We start from the raw sequence: 18206 nt of genomic DNA on the forward strand, positions 1-18206 counted from the left end.
CACGCCTTGATTGATTGTTTTTCATGTTTGTAGTGTAAAGTTATATTCTGTCAAACAAGTCTGTCAGTAAATAAGAACAAAGAAAACTATATGCATCCTTTTCTTTAGGGTGCTAGAGAAAAGGATACCTATAGTTTTCTTTGTTCTTATTTACTGACAAACTTGTTTGACAGAGTATAGCTTAACTAATATATAATGGTGTATAAAAAAAAAAAAAAATTAATAATTATAATTTGCTACAAGTTAGGCTCCGCGCACACGGGCGACAAAGTTGCTCGGCGACTTTCGTATTTGTATGAAAAGTTGCGTCGCCTCGTGTGCGCACCTTCATACTAGCCCATAGACCGAGCGACGGAGACAAAACAGTTTTGTCTCCCGTCTGTGGGGGGCCTTAGTCATTTTATGAATAATCTGCGAATCATTTTAAAAATGAGAATAAGATGTGCTTGAACACCTTTTTACATTTCAATTTCGTTATACAATAATCAGTTTCTGAACTGAACTTCCGCAAAAACGCGGTTAACATTTTGTTATGTTGGTAAGGTTATTGATTTCATAGCTCATACTTCTATCTCTTTCGTCCATGCATAAGTTCATATTCCATCTCTGTCTTCGGTGTCCAAAATGCCATTGACCTGCCAACAACAGTTATTTATTCTCGCCTCTGATTGGCTGTTCAAGTGGTAGGGATGAATCATTGCAAAAAAAAGCGCGTCTCTTTGGTCATTACCAACATAACAAACCGTTTCGCGCCGACTCATCACGCATTTCCCTTCCTTCTTCTGCATTTGGCATTCAGTGTTGAAGGTCGTGTACGGACCTTAGTTTTTAGTTTATCATTAATTTAGCAGTTAGCTAAAACTTAAGTCATGGCAAATAACGACAATTTTGCACAAGACGTGACCGATAATCAATTAAATGGAAATGCAGAGAACGGTGGAGGTGATAATGGACAACAGGATAATGGTAGCGAAGCCCCGGGACGCGATGACGACAGGTATATTGATTTTTACTTCTCACCGGCTTAATTTGTAATTTTACTGTGTTCTGTTTGTACATTTACTATAAAGTTTTAGTAGCAGCGGTTTAAAGTAAAGTATAAATTAGCTTTATAATATTCCTTTCAGTATACGATCTTTGCCCGCCGCAATGGCGGCGATCCCGGCTTCATTCGAATCCATTGTAATCCTCTTTACGTTTTCAAAATTTTGCGTTTTTATCCTTACAGTTTGATCTTCGCAATGTAAAATTATTCCTAGATGTCATAGTTTTCATTGGAAGTAAGTTTCAGACTACTTTTGTCAAATGTCCATTATCTCGGAAGGCGCGTGAGTAAAATGGCGTCGCATTTGCGCGTCGCTTGCACCCGGCACCGGTTTCTTGTTATCGATTTTGTCCGTCGGCTATGAAAATGGTAATTGTATTTGCGGTTGGTCGTGTAATTGTGTCAAGCTGTTACTAATAGTCGCGGAACGGTCGGGTACTTGCAAGATTTTAAATCGGTGCTAGCTCGGGCGTCGCCGGCTGGCAGGCCCGGGTCGGCGGCGCTCGCGGTCAGTTTGGGGCGCGACTAACGCTCTGTCTCTCTGCAGGTGTGAGCCTGCGTCGCCGCCGCAGCTGTCGCCGAGGAAACGATGGTATTTACATTGCTGCTGGGCTCACACTAAAGTAAAACACGACCAAACTGACTAGATTGATCTGGCCACTTAACTTTGGGCCTCGTTCTCTCTTGCCAATTTCAAATCTTGCGATATCACTGTAACATCTTGTTTCATTTTTTTGTTGTCATAATGTTAAATTTCCAGATTCCTAATTTTAACTTACAGGTTCACAATTTGTTTTGCTGCAGTGCTTGGAGTTTGTTTTTTGAACAAAAATAGTAGCTGTAAAGTACTGTAAACAAGTACTGCAATAGTTTTAATTCTAAACTGTAATGTTTAATAATAAGTCAGTTTCTGAATCGAGACAACAACTCTTGATGTTAGTTTCGTGTTTTAATGCTCATTTAATCTTCACAGAAAACTGTTTGTTGGAGGACTGAGCTGGGAAACAACAGACAGTAAGCATCTTTCATTTTCTCATTCATATGATGTATGTGTTGTTCTAAATTTATTATGATGATCTCATTCAGTTCTGCACTTACAAAAATTTATTATAAAAACCTGACAATTTAGTGGTTTGTTTTATATTTTACAAATTCCCATTTCACTTTTACTAAACTATACACATATAATGGTTTAAATCTTATGTTTTTACAAATTCGGCATTTCAAAAGTGTGTGGATTTTACTATAAGAAACTATTTGTAAAAATTTAATACGTCACTAGGTGATCTAAATTTTATGTTTTTTCTGATATGTTATTGAAGAAAACTTTTACCCACATTCCTGAGTTATATAAATACTTCAGCATCCCACCTGTTAAAAGCATTGATGAAGTTTTTATATTTTGAATTTATCTTTCCAGAGGAATTACGTGATCACTTCAGTGCATATGGTGAGATCGATAGCATCAATGTCAAGACAGACCCCAATACCGGCCGATCACGAGGCTTTGCCTTCATCGTTTTCAAGGCGCCTGACTCCATCGACAAGGTTATGGCTGCTGGAGACCACACAATCAACAACAAGAAAGTAGACCCAAAGAAGGCCAAAGCAAGACACGGAAAGATTTTCGTTGGTGGTCTCAGCAGTGAAATCTCAGATGATGAAATCAAGAACTTCTTCAGCAACTTTGGAACCGTAAGTTTGATACTTAGGTGTATATTTAATTATTATGATAATATCATCATGATGAAAACTCCGGAATTGGTGAGATTTCTATTATTTCTAGACAATTACTGAAGATAAAACCGGGCCACTGAGTACAACAATCAAAAATTTAATTAGGAATCAATGTACATGTAAATATGTGAAATTGCATTTTTTTTTTTCAGATCATTGAAGTCGAGATGCCCTTCGACAAGACGAAGAACCAAAGAAAAGGATTCTGCTTCATCACATTCGAGTCCGAGCAAGTCGTCAATGAACTTCTCAAGACTCCCAAACAGACCATCGCCGGAAAGGAGGTAAGAATATTTAAACAATTATAGTTTATTTAATAATATGTATATCGGAACACTTCATTCCGAGTACTCTATTCCCGCTCGTCTCAATGGCCATTTTGTACTCCTATTCGCATGATGATTTTATTCAGTTCTGCTTCTGAAATTTAATTGAAGCAACCTTTTACCCACATTCCTGAGTCACTACTACCCCGAGTGTTTATTTTCAGGCGCCAATGACTGTTGCCTTATTGTTATTTTGACTGTCAGGTGGACGTGAAGAGGGCGACGCCCAAGCCCGACGGCCCCGGGGGCATGACGGGGCGCGGGGGCCGCGGGGGGCGCGGCTCGCGCGGGGGGCGCGGCGGGCGCGGCGGCTACGGCGGCCAGGGCGCCTGGGGCAACCAGGGCTACGGCGGCTACGGCTACGGCCAGGGCGGCTACGGCGGCGGCTACGACGGCTACGGCTACGGCGGCTACGGCTACGACGGCTACGGCGGATACGGCGGTTACGATTACTCCGGATACCCCAATTACGGTAAACGCGGCAAGCAGAACTAGATTATTAGCGACCCACCGCTAGCCTGCTCACCGACACATTACCTCGACTGATGTTACCTGATCCTTAGGATGTAAATGTAGAGTAAGGCTGCCTCCGGGCGCGCTAGGATAACGTTGCACGCGGGGCGACTCCGTCCTTGAGATGCCTATTTACCTTGTAATGTATATCTTACATTTGATTCGAAGAGATCGACATCACGTGAACTTTAGCTATATATGTTAGTGTGTAGAAAATATTTATTTTTCTATTATAACTATTTACTTTTAATATTCTATCGAGATAATGTGTAGTTGAATGTTGTCAGGGTGACAGTATATATATCTGAATATAACCATGGGTTGATCTAATCTTTTTGAGTATTTAGGAATTCATCATTTCATATAATTTGTTTGCGATTCATTTTAATTTTGCATATCTGTTTAGTTTGAGGATAATATTAGCATCACTGTTGGCACACTGTCTCGGCGCCATGTATACTGTCCGCGTGCTTGAGGTGTATGTGAGGTGTAGGCTTGTAGCGAACCCGAGGACCATTGTCATCGTCTCGTTCGAGGGTTACTATATGTACATATGTTACCCGCCTTATGTTTTATAAGTTTTATTTGTAATACCACTTTTGACATATGTAGCAATGTCGCTCGAGTTTTTATTTTCTTTTGGTATTTAGTTTTTACCTAACACTCTCGCCACTTGCTACATCTGGGAATTGGGGTAATATATGGAGAGACATTGTGAAAGTGATAAAGATATGATGAAGCTTTTAATAAAGCACTGTTACGAAAATTCTCAATGCGTTTCCATATATCACCCCCGCCCCTCCCGCACCCCTCGCGGCGCCACCAACACCACTCATCGGCTAACTTCATTACTAACCGCACACTGGACTACTAGGAGCACTAACTTCACACCGCAGGGATAGGACTGAGCTATTATAGACGTAGGTTTTTAGACAAGTGGAGTGGAAGGAATCGGTGCGAATAGAGCGAGTGTGAGTATGGTAGGTCTTGCGGCACTAGGTGGCTGACTAGAGACTAGACTAGGCATAGGCACTAGCACTAATCGCATTGTGTTGGGCAGACTACGGCGGGTACGGAGGGTACGAGGGAGGCTACGGCGCGCGCACGGCTCCGCGCGGGAAAGGTATCCACCGATCCCATATTTCATGCACCAACCGTTTTGTTGCCTACTAGTTCAACTATGCCACCGCCATGTACGCTACTAATTCGTTTACTGATCTCCCACTCTTCACTAGTCTTGAAGGCATCCAGTAGATACGTGTTTGTGTTGTAGTCTTGTCTGTCCGCCTTCCACATAACGTAACGTAGCATAGTCTCATATAGTTTAAAACACCGTTTTCTAACCCATATGACTTATTTTGACACATTCATAATGACTAGTTCGCTTTTTGCATGGCCTCAGTCACTAGTATCACTACACCAGGCTAGTGATGGCACACGGAGCTTTTCCTTGTATCTTCGGTTTTAGCGTTTCTTAGTCACAGTGCACGTTAGATTTACATTATAGTAAAAGTAGACAGAAAAAGAGCTCGAACAGATGCGTTGCGATGTCTAGTGTTCAACTAGTGCGCCAACAGTGGTGCGTGCGAGTGCGACATGTGCACGAGCTTTTGATCAGGGCCATGTAGCGTGGCAGGGAGCTATATCTCGGGTGGTGTTACAGCCGGCTACCAGGGCGGCAAGCAGCGCGGCGGCGGCGGCGGCCGCACCAACCAGAGGCACCAGCCCTACTGAACCCGACACTCGCGTACCTGCCAATAGTCATCTCAGTCCAATAGTAAGGTGAGAATCTCTCAGTATCTATACTTTATTAACTTAGTAGTAGGTTTTTCTCACCTGTTCACTTTAATATTTTTTTTTATGATGAGCTTGCACATGTCTGAGAGCTCTGACGCGAGCCTCGGAGCTAGCGATAGCAGAACCCCCCGGGGTGTCGGTGCTCGTAGAACGACAGAAGTGCGGTGTGCACGGTCTGACCTCTCGAGGTCTGCCTCGGTGGGACCTGTGTTAGCGGACGATGAGTGACTTGGTTGTTGGTTGTTGCAGGTTAAGTGCCCGGTCATGAGTGCCCCCCGTGCCCCGCTGCCGCGCCGGGGGCACTTCATTCCATTCCACATTATTATTATAAGAAATTAATCTTTTTTAAGAAGATTTTTTAAGGATAAATGTCTCTTGTAACAGTGCCGTGCTTGAACGGCGTTACATACTTATTATAATATAGAATGGATTATAGATTCACTGAGTATTATTGCAGATTGATTAGATTCAATTTTCTATTTAAATTGTTTCCTTTTTTTATTGGAGTCCAGTAACGTACAGTATAGGGCCGCGGGCTGCCGCCGTTCGCTGTGTGCGTGTTGTGTGAATGCGCGAGGTCGCGATAGCGCCTCCACTGAAGTTGTTTGATTGGGATCTCATTGCAGAAATGTTGTACTTTTGTATGTTTAATTTTGGTAATCTTACAAGGAATCAGAATCATGTATTTTATACAAACCTAGATGTTTCTTCCATTGAGTAGGAATGAAATTTAATTCTTAGATTAAGTCTCGGACATGAACAAATTTCTGGAGATATACGATGTGTATGTCGAAATAAAACGAATGTGTAAATAAACAATTGACTTTTAGTCCTGTCTTTGTGTGTCTAAAGAGTTGGAGGAACCAGGCTCTGTGGGAAATTGTGCTCTTTGAGAGTATCATTAAAAAAAAAACTTCAGGATTTTGCGAACACGCAAAAATATTGACGGTTTTCATCGTCTTACTATTCATATAAATTGTGCTCCACACCTAATAAATTATACACTGGATACTACATTAATAGGCGTTACCAGTTTGAGATAACTGCTGCCTGCTTGTTTTACAAATTTTACAAATAAGTAATAATTTAATAATTGTCAGTTTGCTTATGAGTAGGTTTTACTTTAAGGCACTGGTCCCACGGCGAGCTAGCAAACTATGAGCTATCGGCTATTTGTGCGACAAAAGATAGTCGCTCCCGTATAAATAAAAGTGACATATGTATTATAGCTGAGCTATTGACTATTTTATAGTTCATCGCTCAGCTATAATACATCTCTTTCTTTTGTTTACACGGCAACGACTTTTGTCGCATAAATAGTGTGCTACTCTGCGGCGGCGCCACCATAATGAAATTCAACTAATTATATGTTAAAATGATGTTCGTAAGACGTACAGTATGTACGTATAATTTTATGACTGTACCTATAGCGGGAAACGAAATAATGGGCTTTTATTGTGGCGCCGCTGCAGAGGATGCTCTGCAGCGGCGCCACTCAGTTCTCATAGATAGATATGACATCATCTACTTTTTTCTCATGGAAATTGATGTACCAATGCTGTTTATTATGTACGTATTGAAAAAATCACTATAACTTAGTAAATTTATGTACTTTCAGTAATTCCGCATTCCGCCTGAACGGTATGAGCTAGTATGTAAGGAGGTGTACCTACGGGTAAGCGAGAGGAAGATATGTTCCTTCCCGCTCGCTCCCGCGCTCGGCGCGTTTCGTTCTAGGTTTCAATAATTATTATTAAATTTATGCCCCTGTTGTACACTTTGCTTTTTACTTCGATTGCGAGGAATTAATTATATTTTTCTCGGCAATTTACACCACGAAATTGTCGTAAAGCGAAAGAACATAATAGGTACATAAGATAACCAATTCCCGCCAACTTTTTTTTCAACATGTGATCAGAGTTTCAGACGCTTGGTTTTTTGCCAAGTCAAAAATTTTTTAAACGATAAGTAATCGAATCCTATTTTATTTAATTTACTTAATTTAATGACAGAAAATACGGAATTCTAATAAATTATAGCAAAAATAAAATAACCTATCAAAGTTTTGTCACCTACACAATTTTATTGCTCAATAAAATTGTGCAATATGTTTTAACTGTTTGTCTCTTGAGACCGATTACCTTAGTCTTAGGCCGGCACGGCAACAGACAGTCTTAAAATTCATAATCTTAAAAAACAAGAGTGTGTGTGGACTAGGGCTTCCAAATACCGGACCTTATCCAATACCGGTATTCATTCCGGTATTGGCGATTTCAATTCCGGGATCCCGGTATTGAAATCGGGAAAATATAAAAACCAAGTAATTTGCTTAAAATAACAAATTTTATTCAAAATCTCGTTACTTTTCATGCGTGTTATATACTACAGCGGAATCTTGCCAATCCGACTTAGTGAGGTGTCAAATCGATTACATTTCCAACTTCATAAGTTTCGATTTCAACCCAAACGGTTCGCAAACTTATGTGGCCAAGTCCGTTCAACTTCTATTGTTTTTAAGTATACATAGTTCAAAGGGCTACGCTCTGTGCTCTTTATTTTTGTTATGAGTCCTCAGTCCCAAGTACGCAGTATAAAAGCAAACGGGAAAGAGCGCCAGATCTCTACTCAGGTGATTCTGTAAGTTAGATATCGCCGCCATATCGGATATTTCACAAGAAGACGCGGCTATAGCAAACCATGTTTTCTGCCAAATCGATCTCTTTAAGCTCGTGCAGAATAGAACCTTTTACATTTCAATAATAACAAGCCTTTGCATATATAACCAGATGGTTCAAACGGCATCCTTGCGACACTTACGTTTGTGGCTGTACAGCCCAATTCGATAGAGGATCCCTCGTCCGCACACACGGCAGGTGTATGCTCCCCAGATGAGCGGGGTTTAGAGGCTTGCTCGTGACGCCTCATGCGTTTATCATTCAAGGAGGAGAACCAGGCATTGTCGTGCTTGGATTGAACGTCATGGACAACACGGCGCCACGTGGTTCGGTCTTCGGCCAGTCGTTGCCACGGGTCGCATGGAATATCAAATGTGACCATGTCACGCTTCACGCAATCTTTAAAGCGCAGCGTTGGCCGTCCGACCGGTCTTTTTGCATCTACAACATCTCCCAGCGTGGCAAACGAGTCCGCTCCATTCGATACACATGCCCGAGCCACCTCAATCGCCTCTTCTTTAGTATGGCTGTGATACTAGGAAGCTGCTGTGGCTCATTCATGCTGTGTTACATTTTATAGTCAGTGTTAATGGTGTAGTTGTGCTGTAGGTTTAACTATAATATCACTTTATTAAATAACAAGCATTAAGAAGCATTTCTCGATTATAGTTTCATCATTGACTTTTGAAATTAGAACATGAGATGATTTTTTTTTAGAAACACATTGTAATCAATATCTGTGGTACAATTTAGTGGTATTTTTGTATTTCGTGGCGCTAGAGGCGCTAATGCACTAATAAAATAAATCCGCCAAATCATTGAACAATTAGCCAAAAAAGCTGAATTGTCCGACATAGATTATCAAAAATCACATTAAGAAATAATCTATGGAATCACACATTACTTTGCGGAAATCCATGATAATCAAAATCAAAAAGATTATCCGCGGAATAGGAACACTTAATTTACGGATTAGAAAAGTATTTTTCTTGATTTTGATAGTTAAGGAGTGATTTCCCAATTTCGGTACTAAGTATAGGGAATGTTATGTACGGCAAAGTTTTGAGCTAGATAGAGTTCAACACACTAACGCACACGCATAGTAAAAATAGAGTAGCTACGGTATACGTTAGTTCGTATGCATTAACCAATTGAAGGCATGTTTACAAAAAGAACATAACTACACTAGACATGAATTTACAGGAAACGAAAAAAACTAAATGTCTTCTTATATATTAGCTATTGGACATAAACGTTGTATACGTTATTTAAGTAAGTGGCCATTAGTTCCGAAACACACGATTACACATCTCAAAGACAATTATTTTTGGAAAAAATATGAAAAATAAGTTCGTCAGTTATGCTGTTTTTGTAAAATTTTGTTAGTTATGTTCTTTTTGTTAGAAAGTAAAACAAGTTTCTATAGAAATTATATTTTGTATTCTATCATTTATCTTACTAAACTAGTGGATCTACTTTAATCTTCACACCCGCTGCTGTTGTCATCGTTATCTACCTCCAGAGACGACGATTCTTGACACGTATTATACAAAATTGATTGGTAGAATTGATGGCTCGATGGTTTGACCAAAAACTGCATCAATTTTCTCAAGTCGCCTACTTTGTGAGGATTAAGGGGAAGTGAAGACTCATAAGCACGTTTTAAATTGATGTTCTTGGGCATTTTCTTCCTATTTCTTATATCAATAGTAACCCAAGGTCCCGTAAATGAATAGCGGACCAACACATATTTCGTGTATTTTTCTATTTTTATCATTCTCACCTGTTTTAATTTCATAGCAGGCTTACTATTGCGTAAAAAGTAACCTGATACTGCATGTTTTATATTATGGAATGATTCATGGGTGATTTTTTTTATCATAAATCGTGATGGGCGTTCGCGAGCATTTGCCATTATAGTATTCCAGTCATCGGGCACTTCTGGAGAACATGTCTTCTTTTTGTTTCCAATGAGGCTAAAATCCTGATCGTTTGGTAAAAAGGTGTGTCCTCTGATGGGAAAATAGTTATTTGTTATACAAGGGGGCAAAGTTGTATTTTAACGCCGAGTGTGGAATTGAAAAACGAGCAAGAGAAAGGATTCTATAGTTGAACCACGAGCGAAGCGAGTGGTTCGAGAATAGAATCCTGAACTTGCGAGTTTTTTAACACACGAGAAGTAAAATACATTTGCACCCGAGTGTAACACAAAACTTTTCCCCTCACTAAAGCGAGGAAACTACAACGCAAAAAAATGCGTTTATCACTGCTTCCAGTAGTTCTACAGGTGGTAAATCATCTTAGTTACTAGATTCACCTACTTTTGTCAATTTTAAAGCAGTTAATTAGACTTTATTCAAGGCCAAATTACTTTATCCACTAGTGGATAAAATGCGTTTTTACCCGCTGGTATTAAAGGACAAAACACGTGTTTCCGAGCTAGTGAGGGGAAAATGTATTTAATTGAACGAAAAAGTCCCAGTACATGAACTAAAAAATAAACCATGACATAGTTTTTATTTTGTCCTGGGCACCCATCACTCAATAAAACTAAGTTTTCAGAGTATATATAGTTTTCATTCAAGTATAAAAGTAATAATGATGTAACATCATTCTGACCTTTTTTCCCCTCTGTTTCAATGTAACTATTTAAAGTTACACGATTTTTACCAATATCATGTATGCCATTTTTTTTAAATCGTACACTTATTTGCCAGTTACATAACCTAAAACGTTACGTAAACTAAAAAGAGTTTGTATATATTTTATTGAAAATTAAGTTTTTTACGTGAACGATATACAGTTATGTTCTTTTTGTAAAAAACAATGTAGATATGTAGTTTTTGCAAAATGGGTATATTTTTGGGGACTGAGTGTGGACAATTGGGGTCATTTTTGGACACTATCTTTTGCTCTACGTATAGATCCTGCTTAGACGAATGCTATGATACCAAAAACTCAAATCCGCAAAAAATGTTAGTTATGTTGTTTTTGTAAACATGCCTTCAATTTTTTGAAAAGTTATATCTATGATATAGATGCATCAAGGCGATTTGTTTACAGAGGATTTGTGTCCTGTTACAACTACGTTTGATGTGTTGCTCCTCTGTCACACTTACGTGCGAATTCACAAGTGCGACAAATGTGTCAAAAAATGTTCGCGGCCGACCCTCCTCAATGAATGCTTTTGACACGTATCTTTAATTCTTTATCTAGCTAATCATCGAAAAAACAATCATTTTCATACAAATATTGCAAAAACACCAAACAGAGAATGTGTCAAATCGAAAAACGAGAGCAAGAAGAAGATTTACGCGTGTAGTAACCATCGTGATGCAGAAATTTAACGTTTTTGATGAGTGATTTACGTTCATTTGGTAGTTACTAAAAATACCGGGATCCCGGTATTACTAAATTAAATACAGGTATTGAAATGTGCCCAAAAAAAGGCGGGATCCCGGGATCCAGGTATTGGAAGCCCTAGTGTGGACGGTCGCGAAATTGTATGGAACTCCGTGCACTCGATCTGATTTTTGTACTGATTATGGCTTCCCACAGACAGTCTTAAAAATTCATAATCTTAAAATAAATTGTATGCAAATTGACACTGACAGATCTGTCAGTGTCTTGTCAGTGTCAGTTTGAACTGTCAGATTGCATACAAGTTTTTTTAAGATTATGAATTTTTAAGACTGTCTGTGGGAAGCCTATGACTTTATCAAATTATGAATTTTAAGACTGTCTGTTGCCGTGCCGGCCTAAGACTAAGGTAATCGGTCTCAAGAGACAAACAGTTAAAACATATTGCACAATTTTATTGAGCAATAAAATTGTGTAGGTGACAAAACTTTGATAGGTTATTTTATTTTTGCTATTATTTATTAGAATTCCGTATTTTCTGTCATTAAATTAAGTAAATTAAATAAAATAGGATTCGATTACTTATCGTTTAAAAATTTTTTGACTTGGCAAAAAACCAAGCGTCTGAAACTCTGATCACATGTTGAAAAAAAAGTTGGCGGGAATTGGTTATCTTATATACCTATTATGTTCTTTCGCTTTACGACAATTTCGTGGTGTAAATTGCCGAGAAAAATATAATTAATTCCTCGCAATCGAAGTAAAAAGCAAAGTGTACAACAGGGGCATAAATTTAATAATAATTATTGAAACCTAGAACGAAACGCGCCGAGCGCGGGAGCGAGCGGGAAGGAACATATCTTCCTCTCGCTTACCTGTAGGTACACCTCCTTACATACTAGCTCATACCGTTCAGGCGGAATGCGGAATTACTGAAAGTACATAAATTTACTAAGTTATAGTGATTTTTTCAATACGTACATAATAAACAGCATTGGTACATCAATTTCCATGAGAAAAAAGTAGATGATGTCATAGCTATCTATGAGAACTGAGTGGCGCCGCTGCAGAGCATCCTCTGCAGCGGCGCCACAATAAAAGCCCATTATTTCGTTTCCCGCTATAGGTACAGTCATAAAATTATACGTACATACTGTACGTCTTACGAACATCATTTTAACATATAATTAGTTGAATTTCATTATGGTGGCGCCGCCGCAGAGTAGCACACCATAAATAGCCGATAGCTCATCGCTTTACTAGCTAGTGGTGGGACCAGTGCCTAAATAATGAGCTCTAATTGTCTTAGTGATCAGGATCACATATAAACACTTCAGATAAGAATGTTTCAATAAATAGTGCCTTTGCCATTAGCTAAAACCTTTTCCTTGTAATTTATAAGAGGTACTTACATATTTTATCTGATGTAAGATCTCAGATTTTCGTATAAATTGATACCGGCACATTCCTTAGTTACCATTTTAAAATATCAGTGAACCTACCACGATGTTCTGCAAACTTCTGGGCTTGGCTCTGCTGGTAGCAGCTGCTAGCTACGCTGCTGACGAATCCGAGAAGTAAGTATTTTCGAATATACATATAACTAGAAAGTAAGTGATCATAAAAATACATCTGTGGCTATGGACCGTTAACGTTGGATCGTTATCTTGTGGCTAGGGCTACAGCTTAGCAAAAAAAAAAGAGATGGACTTTATTTTTATAGCAACACTTATGACATCCCCATACAAAAATGTGTCAATAAGTTGCCACATGAAAAATGGTTTACATAGACGGTGGCGCCCCTAAAGGCTGTAAGAGGGCACACTGGCGACTTTGCTGAAACTTTTTTGTCGCATGGACGTATTTATATGAAATAAATTAATAGTTTAAAAAACACTATAAAACACGCTTTTATAAAATGCACGTAAAAGCCAAAAATAAATTATGGATCGTTCAAGTCTCTATTTGTGAGCTGAAGTTTAAAAACTATGTGCTTTTAATTATAATATTTGATTGTAAAAGCGTGGGGCGCTGGAACAGGAAAGACTTTCTTGTAAACAAATACTAATCCGAACTTCCCCCCGAGCTTCGCCCCCCGAGCCCCCCTTTGTTTGCTCTGAAAGGTCAAAAGAAAACGCTAACCCAACTTATTTTAAATACTACGTTAATCTTTCTTTTATGCGGGAAGCTTCGCCCCCCCAGCCCCCCTTTTCGTTACTCTTGAGGGTAACATGAAAACCCTAACCCAACTTATTTTAAATACAACGTTTATCTTTCTTTTATGCGGGGGGCTTTGCCCCCGAGCCCCCGTTTGTTTGCTCTTAAAGGTCACAAGAAAACGTTAACCCAACTTATTTTAAATACTACGTTAATCTTTCTTTTATGCGGGAAGCTTCGCCCCCCCAGCCCCCCTTTTCGTTACTCTTGAGGGTAAGAAGAAAACCCTAACCCAACTTATTTTAAATACAACGTTTATCTTTCTTTTATGCGGGGGGCTTCGCCCCCCGAGCCCCCCTTTGTTTACTCTTAAAGGTCACAAGAAAACGTTAACCCAAGTTATTCTAAATACTACGTTGATCTTTCTTTTATGCGGGGGGCTTCGCCCCCCGAGCCCCCCTTTGTTTGCTCTTAAAGGTCACAAGAAAACGCTAACCCAACTTATCTTAAATACTACGTTGATCTTTCTTTCATGCGGGAGGCTTCGCCCCCCGAGCCCCCCTTTTCTTTACTCTTAAGGATCACAAGAAAACCTTAACCCAACTTATTTTAAATACAACGTTGATCTTTCTTTTATGCGGGGGCTTCGCCCCCGAGCTCCCCTTTGTTTGCTCTGAAAGGTCACAAGAAAACGCTAACCCAACTTATTTTAAATACTACGTTGATCTTTCTTTCATGCTTCCCCCTCGAGCCCCCCTTTTTCTGTTCTTATCTTCCGGCACCATCATCAGGCCTTGAAACCTAATCGTAGTCATAGTTCATTACAAGACTTTTCTAAGAAGCCCAAAAACAGCTATGATACGATGTTCCATCATGTAGTTCCAGTTCATATCTTCCGGCTCCATCATCAGACCTTGAAACCTAATCGTAGTCAAAGTTCATTACAAGACTTTTCTAAGAAGCCCAAAAACAGCTATGATACGATGTTCCATCATGTAGTTCCAGTTCATATCTTCCGGCTCCATCATCAGACCTTGAAACCTAATCGTAGTCAAAGTTCATTACAAGACTTTTCTAAGAAGCCCAAAAACAGCTATGATACGATGTTCCATCATGTAGTTCCAGCTCATATCTTCCGGCTCCATCATCAGACCTTGAAACCTAATTGTAGTCAAAGTTCATTACAAGACTTTCCTAAGAAGCCCAAAAACAGCTATGATACGATGTTCCATCATGTAGTTCCAGTTCATATCTTTCGGCTCCATCATCAGACCTTGAAACCTAATTGTAGTCAAAGTTCATTACAAGACTTTCCTAAGAAGCCCAAAAACAGCTATGATACGATATTCCATCATGTAGTTCCAGTTCATATCTTCCGACTCCATCATCAGATCAGCTCAACAGTACCATATTATTGTATTGTCATCGGAACTACATATAGCTGCCAATTTTCATTACGCTACGACTCCTGGAAGATGGTTAAATTAGCTTCCTTAGATTCCATTACATACATAGTTACATACACGACGACCTAATAAAAGCGTGTTAAAAAGATGCGTCGCTTCGTGGGCGCACTTTCATAAATTTATACTAGCCCACGGTCGCGCGCGACAAAAAAGACAGCGAAAAGTCGCCGGTGTGCGCACCCTCTAAAATGCGAACCTATATTTATAATTATAGAAGTCCGTTTTCACATTATCCGATCCGATATCGGATGTCTGAAGGATTTCAATGGAAAAAATCCAAGGAGGCGCCTGTAATGTATGGGATATATCTGTACATCCGATATCGGATCGGATAATGTGAAAACGCACTAAGGGTCGCTAGCACCAAACCATCCGTTACAGAATTATTTAAGCTAGGAACATACTACGCGGACGTCCGCGGTCGATCAGTGTGCACGGTCTTCGGGACGTGGCTTCGGCTGACCAAAACATCCAGCGAGCCAGATTTCGATCGGACATCCGTGCCCTCAAGGCCACGTCCACGACCGACGGCCGATAGTTTGCACGGTTAAGTGTATATTCATTGTCTAGATCCGCGTCCGCGGTCGCGCGACGGCGGACGTCCGCGTAATATGTTCCTAGCTTTAGCGTTCGCTAAAAATATGTATAGGAATTTCGTGGGGATTTCCATGTCTGTTAACTATGGCGGTTAGACAACAAGTAGACGGAGTTACGTTGCACATATCACACTAGATGGCGCTATGGAGTAAATCTCAGAATCTGAACTTATCTTAGTATCTGCTCCACTCCCTAACTTTACTGCTGCTACAATAAAACTATCAGGCGCTAAAGGAGAACCTTCCTTCCTAGCGATATCCCCGTGATATGCAAGATCTTGTCGGTGACCCCTGTAAGCTGCCCATTCCCGTCCAGCGACGGGCTGCACCCGCACCCAGACGCGTGCGGGCTGTTCTACTACTGCCCGCCGGGGCACGCGGCGCCCATCTGCCGCACGTGTCCGGCCGGCCTGCACTTTAACACCACCACGCACGTCTGCGACCACCCGCACCGCTCTGGGTGCCGTCAATAAAACTACATGATACTGGCAATTACTGGATACACGGACAATAAATGAAATGAAATGAAATGAAATGAAATGAAATGCATTTATTTGCTTAACATTATGTACAGATAAGGTGGTAATATCATTTGTGTTATGTATGTCCAGATAATGTCAGTACCTTATACTAGTAGGCATGCAAATCTTATTATTTAAATCTATTTACAATATTATATTACATAATTATATACACCATTTATTAAATTATTGTTTCAAAATTCAGATTTATAATAAGATTAATTACGGATAAATGTCAAAGTGTTAACTAAAGCATATCTAATAAGCAAAACCTTTTATACATTGCAAGAGTTTTTTGATGACAGAATGTTTAATTAATACCTATTATAACAAAATTAAGTAGCTAAAAGTATTATTAATAACTTGTAAAACCTAATTTGTAATTTATTTATATACCTACTATTAAGTAGTTGTAAGATTGCTGCGCCCTTGCAGGGTCATATTACTCCCACATGTTATATGTTTGTAATATGTTTGCAATAAATGCTTTGTTTGTTTGTTTGTTTGTTTGTCTTCATTTAAATATTCCTTAACGCTATAAAAATTATGATTACTTAAAAATGCTATGACCGCTCGTCTAAATTTAACAAATGGCATGTCTCTTAAATATTGTGGCAGTTTATTATATATAATATATGTCATCCCGTCTACATTACTGCGGTAAAGTGCCAAATTGTTTCTCGTACCAAGAAGCTTGTTTAATCGATTAGCTCTGGCGTTTGGATTGACTTGTGCTACGAAAGTAAAGTATTGGTAGTGTTTCTTTACAAAAATGCATATTTCTGCTATATATATACATGCCAAGGGCAGAATTTTAAGTTTTATAAACATGGGTCTACATGATTCTCTTGTACCGATTCCACATAATGCTCTGATACACTTTTTTTGGGCTTTAAATGCTCTATTAATGTCAACAGAGTTACCCCAGATTATGACACCATATCGTAACACAGATGATACGTAGCTATGATAGGCATTTAAAGCTGTGTCTAAGGATGCGATTTCTTTGAGCCGTTTGAGTGCAAACACGAATCGGTTTATTTTAGAGCATACAGTGTCAATATGTTTCTTCCATTTACAGTAGTCATCAAGAGTTAATCCCAGAAAGACAGTCGAATTTACCATTTCTACTTTGGTATCGTTGTACATTACATTTAATGATAATGCTTGGCTCTTACTAGTTCGAAATTGTACAGCTTTGGTTTTATCAATATTAATTTTAAGATCGTGTATATTCAGCCAATTTACTATGGTTCTAACAGTTTCATTTATTTCATTTTCAAAAGTATTAAGGTTCGTACATCTAAACAGTAAAGTCGTATCATCGGCAAACAATATACATTTGTGAGTTGTTTGATCGGGAAGGTCATTAATGTATAGAAGAAACAATATTGGTCCTAAAATGCTTCCTTGAGGAACTCCTCGTCTATTAATTTTATATTCTGACTTGACACAGACTTTTTCATCATTCATTATTTTAGATATTTCTGTGCACTGTCTTCTTTCACTTAGGTAGCTAGTAAACCAGTCCTGAGCTTTCCCTCTAATGCCATAATTGTAAAGTTTATTGAGAAGCGTTTTATGATTTACAAAATCGAATGCCTTAGACATATCCAAAAATAATGCTATGACAGGCTCTTTACGGTCAAGACACTCGGTTACAAATTTAATTAAATCAAAGCTAGCAAGAGACGTCGATTTGAAACACTAGCTTGTGGGCGCATAACTTTAATAGTTTGGTGCTAATAGAGTCATATCCAACCGAATTCGTATTATTTAATGAGAATATAGTGTTTAAAGCTTCATTAATACTGTAAGATTCAAAATATGGTTTTTATTTCTTTTAAAAATAATAACTTCAGTTTATGAAAGACATACTAGATGGCGTTAGCACTTTGCACTCTTATTTACAATAATGTATTTTTATTTTAATATTTTTATAGTATTTTTCAAACAACATGACTATGGTGGCAGATGTTTGTTCCATTTTGTGAGATTTTGCATTTCAGTAGG

The 18206-nt window shown here is 39.0% G+C and overlaps 2 protein-coding genes and 1 non-coding gene across 5 annotated transcripts; all 3 read left to right on the forward strand.

The window, feature by feature from the left end:
* The first annotated feature begins 767 nt into the window (after positions 1-767).
* Positions 768-6247, forward strand: LOC125238123 (RNA-binding protein squid). 3 transcript variants are annotated; one of them, XM_048145424.1, is made up of 9 exons: positions 861-997; positions 1593-1637; positions 2019-2059; positions 2466-2740; positions 2935-3066; positions 3313-3580; positions 4682-4744; positions 5285-5403; positions 5668-6247. In XM_048145424.1, exons 4-8 carry the CDS (start codon positions 2597-2599, stop codon positions 5353-5355), a joined length of 678 nt encoding a protein of 225 aa, XP_048001381.1. In that variant the 5' UTR covers positions 861-997; positions 1593-1637; positions 2019-2059; positions 2466-2596; the 3' UTR covers positions 5356-5403; positions 5668-6247. The 3 variants fall into 3 exon arrangements, with proteins under 3 accessions (XP_048001369.1, XP_048001377.1, XP_048001381.1); XM_048145412.1 differs by lacking the exon at positions 1593-1637 and having other exon boundaries at positions 768-997; XM_048145420.1 differs by lacking the exons at positions 1593-1637; positions 4682-4744 and having other exon boundaries at positions 769-997.
* On the forward strand, positions 3173-3245 carry LOC125242434. The gene has a single exon (XR_007178874.1). It is a non-coding gene; the product is annotated as a small nucleolar RNA snR61/Z1/Z11 (small nucleolar RNA).
* A 6627-nt stretch (positions 6248-12874) lies between the features above and the next one.
* LOC125242225 (race-specific elicitor A4-like) lies at positions 12875-18019 on the forward strand. The gene is made up of 3 exons (XM_048150959.1): positions 12875-13030; positions 15926-16186; positions 17992-18019. Exons 1-2 carry the CDS (start codon positions 12960-12962, stop codon positions 16143-16145), a joined length of 291 nt encoding a protein of 96 aa, XP_048006916.1. The 5' UTR covers positions 12875-12959; the 3' UTR covers positions 16146-16186; positions 17992-18019.
* The last annotated feature ends 187 nt before the right edge of the window (positions 18020-18206 follow it).

The sequence above is a fragment of the Leguminivora glycinivorella genome, chromosome 2 (assembly GCF_023078275.1).
Source record: "Leguminivora glycinivorella isolate SPB_JAAS2020 chromosome 2, LegGlyc_1.1, whole genome shotgun sequence".
NCBI lineage: Eukaryota > Metazoa > Arthropoda > Insecta > Lepidoptera > Tortricidae > Leguminivora > Leguminivora glycinivorella.

Bases quoted from the DNA above. Each gene is read 5' to 3' on its own strand.
- LOC125242225 (XM_048150959.1), top strand. From the start codon at position 12,960: ATGTTCTGCAAACTTCTGGGCTTGGCTCTGCTGGTAGCAGCTGCTAGC. The intron at 13,031-15,925 runs GTAAGTATTTTC...CTTCCTTCCTAG, and splicing joins GCTGCTGACGAATCCGAGAA to CGATATCCCCGTGATATGCA.
- LOC125238123 (XM_048145412.1), top strand. From the start codon at position 870: ATGGCAAATAACGACAATTTTGCACAAGACGTGACCGATAATCAATTA. The intron at 3,067-3,312 runs GTAAGAATATTT...TTTGACTGTCAG, and splicing joins AGACCATCGCCGGAAAGGAG to GTGGACGTGAAGAGGGCGAC. The intron at 3,581-4,681 runs GTAAACGCGGCA...TGTGTTGGGCAG, and splicing joins CTCCGGATACCCCAATTACG to ACTACGGCGGGTACGGAGGG.